The sequence below is a fragment of the Sorghum bicolor genome, chromosome 2, assembly GCF_000003195.3.
Source record: "Sorghum bicolor cultivar BTx623 chromosome 2, Sorghum_bicolor_NCBIv3, whole genome shotgun sequence".
NCBI lineage: Eukaryota > Viridiplantae > Streptophyta > Magnoliopsida > Poales > Poaceae > Sorghum > Sorghum bicolor.
In genome coordinates, this window is record NC_012871.2 from 53468059 (window position 1) to 53470936 (window position 2878).

The window sequence follows — 2878 nt, forward strand, 5'->3', positions numbered from 1 at the left end:
CTCGTAATAAGTCAGCTTACTGTACTCAAGCTCTAAACGAGGCTTCCCAGATTTTGCAGAAGCTGTAAGAATGGAAATACCCCTCCAAATGGATACGGTCTAGTGTAATTTAATGAACTAAATCGATAATTTGTTTCTGTTATTTTTGTTCCCAAGCTGGAAACTGAAAGGTGCTCCGGATAAGGACTGATGAACTTGTTGTGCATGCAGCTGCTGAGCTGCAGTTGCCACCGCCACGCCCGTCGGCAGTGGGACGCGAGAAGCAGTGGCTGACTGGAGACCCGGCCGGGGGGGTTGGGTTGCGGTGCGCCTAGCTCCGCGCGGCCGCAGAGATAAAAACCCCACCCACCCATCCGTCCCAACGACCTCCTCCCGCCACCCTCCCCGATTCCTCTGCGAGCCGAGCTGCCGTTGGTTGGTTCGTCCCCCAACCAGATCAGCAGCACGGGCCACGGCGGCGGCAGATTGGATCGGCGCTGACCTTCTTTCTTGGCCCGGCCGGAGCAGCGGAACCAATCCGCCGCCGGTCGATCCTTGTTTATTTACCTAATCTTGAGTTATCTGGCCTGGCGTTGAATATTGTACTAGGCACAGCACGCATTCCTGAGCTGGTCCAAGAAACAGAGGAGGTATATAATAGTAGAGTATCTTGTGTTGAGCGATAGAGATGTCGATCGATTTGTCAGTTTATTGACTCGCCGCTGTTGACTTGTGTGCGCTCTCCTCACTGATTGATTGATTTGGTTTGCCTTCTCCTTCTCCGTCCGTCCTTGTCCTCCGTCTCATCTCCTTCCTCCCTCGTTGCCTATTTCTTTCTTTGTTTCACCCTTTCAGGGAAGAGAGTCTGACTACGTAAGCTGCAGTGCGTCGCGTCGTCGTCTCAAGAGAAGCGAGAGTGAGGAGGAGAGGAGAGGAGGAGCAGAGCAGAGACAGCAGCGGGATGGCCGGCGGGTTTGGCGGCAGCGGGGCGGCCGCCGGGAGGGCCGAGTTCTACGAGGGAAAGATCACCGGCTACTTCATCCTCGCCTGCATCGTCGGCTCCTTCGGCGGATCCCTCTTCGGCTATGACCTCGGAGTCTCCAGTCAGTATATCCTCTTCCTCATTCAATTCCTCCCCACAACACTGCTCTTTCTTCTTGCGTTTTCCTCCTCTTCCTACTTCGTTTTAGTTGAATGCAATTCTTGTTTCTGGTCGTCTTATGTAGAAATAGAAATGCGATTCTTGTAAGCGTCGTTTGATGATTCAGTGCTCATATGATGGATTCTCTTCTTCTTTTCCGGGTTTGCGAAAGGTTCGACAAATGATTGCTCTTGAACAACCCAACGTGTTTTATTATCGTATAAAAGTTTTTCGAAATAGGATATTTAGAAAAGCTGGTGGCGAATATGTTGTGATCCGAATTTCACGGATGGTCTCCATCATGGCTGAATGCTTTGCACTGAAAATGAATCGCTTGGATAGAGCAGAGAATCGCAGGTCATCCAGCAGGAGCAAGGAAAAGTGCTTTACAACTCAACCCTCCTATATATATGTCAAAATGGTTGATGGTTGTTGACAACCATTACCAAATTTGTTTCGTCTCATCCATGTACTCTCATTTTCAGTACGGATATATATACACTCTGTTTCTTGGTCTACAGATCATCTCAACCGCACTTGTGCAAGTGACATCACTAAAAATCAGCCTTTTATTTTTAATCATTGCAAAATGAAGCATTTTTTTAAACCATTGTGAAATGAAGAAAACATGTCTCTCATGTCTGACGATCCATGGCCGGCGATGTCCATGGCGATTGCAGGCGGCGTGACTTCCATGGACGACTTCCTGAAGAAGTTCTTCCCGGACGTGTACCATCGTAAGCAGGCGCACCTTCACGAGACGGACTACTGCAAGTACGACAACCAGGTGCTGACGCTCTTCACCTCGTCGCTCTACTTCGCGGGCCTCGTCTCCACCTTCGGCGCCTCCTACGTGACCAAGCGCCGCGGCCGGCGCGCCAGCATCATGGTGGGCGCCACCAGCTTCTTCCTCGGCGGCGCCATCAACGCGGCCGCCATGAACATCGCCATGCTCATCGTGGGCCGCGTCCTCCTGGGCGTCGGCATCGGCTTCGGCAACCAGGCCGTGCCGCTCTACCTCTCCGAGATCGCCCCCTACCGCATCCGGGGCGCCGTCAACCAGCTGTTCCAGCTCACCACCTGCCTCGGCATCCTCGTCGCCGACATCATCAACTACTTCACCGACCGTCTGCACCCGTGGGGCTGGCGCCTCTCGCTGGGGCTCGCCATGGGCCCTGCCACCGCCATCTTCGTCGGCGCGCTCTTCCTGCCGGAGACGCCCAACAGCCTCGTGGAGCGCGGGCACCTGGAGGAGGCGCGCCGCGTGCTGGAGAAGGTGCGCGGCACGCACAAGGTGGACGCCGAGTTCCAGGACCTCAAGGAGGCCAGCGACGCCGCGCGCGCCGTCACGGGCACGTTCCGGAACCTCCTCGCCGTGCGCAACAGGCCGCAGCTCATCATCGGCGCGCTCGGCATCCCGGCGTTCCAGCAGCTGTCGGGGATGAACTCCATCCTCTTCTACTCGCCCGTCATCTTCCAGAGCCTTGGGTTCGGATCCTCGGCGGCGCTCTACTCCTCCATCATCACAGGCTCCATGCTCGTCGTTGGCGCGCTCGTCTCCATGGTCACCGTCGACCGTCTCGGCCGCCGGTTCCTCTTCATCGAGGCCGGCATCCAGATGATCTCCTCCATGGTGGTCGTGGCTGTGATCCTGGCGCTCAGTTCGGAAAGGGAGGATGGACAGGCTAGATGCGCACGACCCCGGGGCCCCTCCCTTTTTTTTTTTTTTTTTTTTTTTTTTTTTTTTTTTTTCTTTTT

At 54.7% G+C, this 2878-nt stretch overlaps 1 protein-coding gene across 1 annotated transcript in view; it reads left to right on the plus strand.

Annotated features, from left to right (window-relative positions):
- LOC110432718 (sugar transport protein 14) overlaps nucleotides 617-2878 on the plus strand; it is a 3913-nt gene continuing 1651 nt past the window's right edge. Inside the window, exons 1-3 of the mRNA XM_021453508.1 lie at nucleotides 617-743; nucleotides 835-1082; nucleotides 1801-2804. Of these exons, the coding sequence (XP_021309183.1) occupies nucleotides 941-1082; nucleotides 1801-2804 (1146 nt within the window). The 5' untranslated portion in view covers nucleotides 617-743; nucleotides 835-940. The remainder of the gene's footprint in view (nucleotides 744-834; nucleotides 1083-1800; nucleotides 2805-2878) is intronic.